This window comes from Histoplasma capsulatum, genomic scaffold (assembly GCF_000149585.1).
Source record: "Histoplasma capsulatum NAm1 scaffold_22 genomic scaffold, whole genome shotgun sequence".
In the NCBI taxonomy this organism is placed as follows: Eukaryota; Fungi; Ascomycota; class Eurotiomycetes; order Onygenales; family Ajellomycetaceae; genus Histoplasma; species Histoplasma mississippiense.
In genome coordinates, this window is record NW_001813961.1 from 12,883 (window position 1) to 14,271 (window position 1,389).

Consider the following 1,389-nt stretch of genomic DNA (forward strand, 5'->3'; position numbering starts at 1 on the left):
TACATTAAGGGTTGATACAGTGTGTCGGCAGAGGTTTTCAAATATTAAATTAATTATATTTCCGCCCCACAGGCAAATTCCCTTCATCAAAACGGTCCCAGGATCAGCGGAAATTACCAATCAGACAGAAATTAACAGTCATACATTTAAGTATTGATCTGCAATTGCTTAGGAGCAATTACAAAACTTAAATTTAGAGCAAAATATACATTGTCGAGTGAAGTGTGTTTATACTTCATTTTCAAAGAATATATATATATATATATATATATATCAACTCAAGAATACACTGACTTCATTAACATGGAACATCAATTATTCATTCAGTGTGAATCATACCCCATCATCATATGCCGTCAATGCAAGTATGCAGTATGGCCAACAGAAATTGAACGGCATTTGAAGGGTTCAACTCATCAGTTAGAGTATACAGCCACACAGAGTATCAAGCAGATAATTCAACAGTGGGATCATATCGCGCATGATCTCGGCCGGTTGATATTATCCACAGAATTGAACAAACCAATACATGAGCCGCTCATCCACAATGGCTACATGTGTTGGCGGCAATCTGAATGTCAGTATGTTGGAGGAACTATACGGAGCATGTACAAGCACTGACAGACCCAACACAGCTGGACTCCATGTCTCAGTCAGGGTTGGATGTCATCACAAAACCATATGCAGGTACAGAATGAGATCAACAAAGTAAATAAAAATAGCAAAATATATAAAAAAACTGAAAGGGTTCATTCTGGAGTGATTTTAAACACAGAAAAACAAACATTAGTCGAACACGCTGGACCCAAGCCGTTGGACGTCAAACCCGTTGGACGTCAAACCCGTTGGACGTCAAACCCGTTGGAGGTCGAAGCCGTTGGATGAGCGCATTAACCCGTTGGAAGTCGAACACGCCGGACCCAAACCCGTTGGATGTCGAACCCGTCCAAGGAGCGCATTAACCCATTGGACCCGAACCCGTTGGATGAATCCATCAACCCGTTGGACGTCGAACCCGTTGGACCCAACCCGTTGGACGTCAAACCCGTTGGACGTCAAACCCGTTGGACGTCAAACCCGTTGGACGTCAAACCCGTTGGACGTCAAACCCGTTGGACGTCAAACCCGTTGGACGTCAAACCCGTTGGACGTCGAACCCGTTGGACCCAACCCGTTGGACGTCAAACCCGTTGGAGGTCAAACCCGTTGGACGTCAAACCCGTTGGACGTCAAACCCGTCCCAGGAGCGCATTAACCCGTTGGAAGTCGAACACGCTGGACCCAAACCCGTTGGATGTCGAACCCGTTGGATGAGGAAGTCGAACAGGCTGGACCCAAACCCGTAAGGACGTCAAACCCGTCCCAGGAGCCCATTAACCCGTTGGGAGT

The 1,389-nt window shown here is 45.9% G+C and overlaps 1 protein-coding gene across 1 annotated transcript; it reads left to right on the top strand.

Moving 5' to 3' along the window:
* Window positions 1–547: 547 nt before the first annotated feature.
* On the top strand, window positions 548–1,255 carry HCAG_09116 (predicted protein; the record flags this gene model as incomplete). The annotated part of the gene is made up of 3 exons (XM_001535895.1): window positions 548–581; window positions 636–658; window positions 791–1,255. The coding sequence occupies 3 exons, from the start codon at window positions 548–550 to the stop codon at window positions 1,253–1,255; spliced, it is 522 nt and encodes a 173-aa protein (XP_001535945.1).
* Window positions 1,256–1,389: the final 134 nt, after the last annotated feature.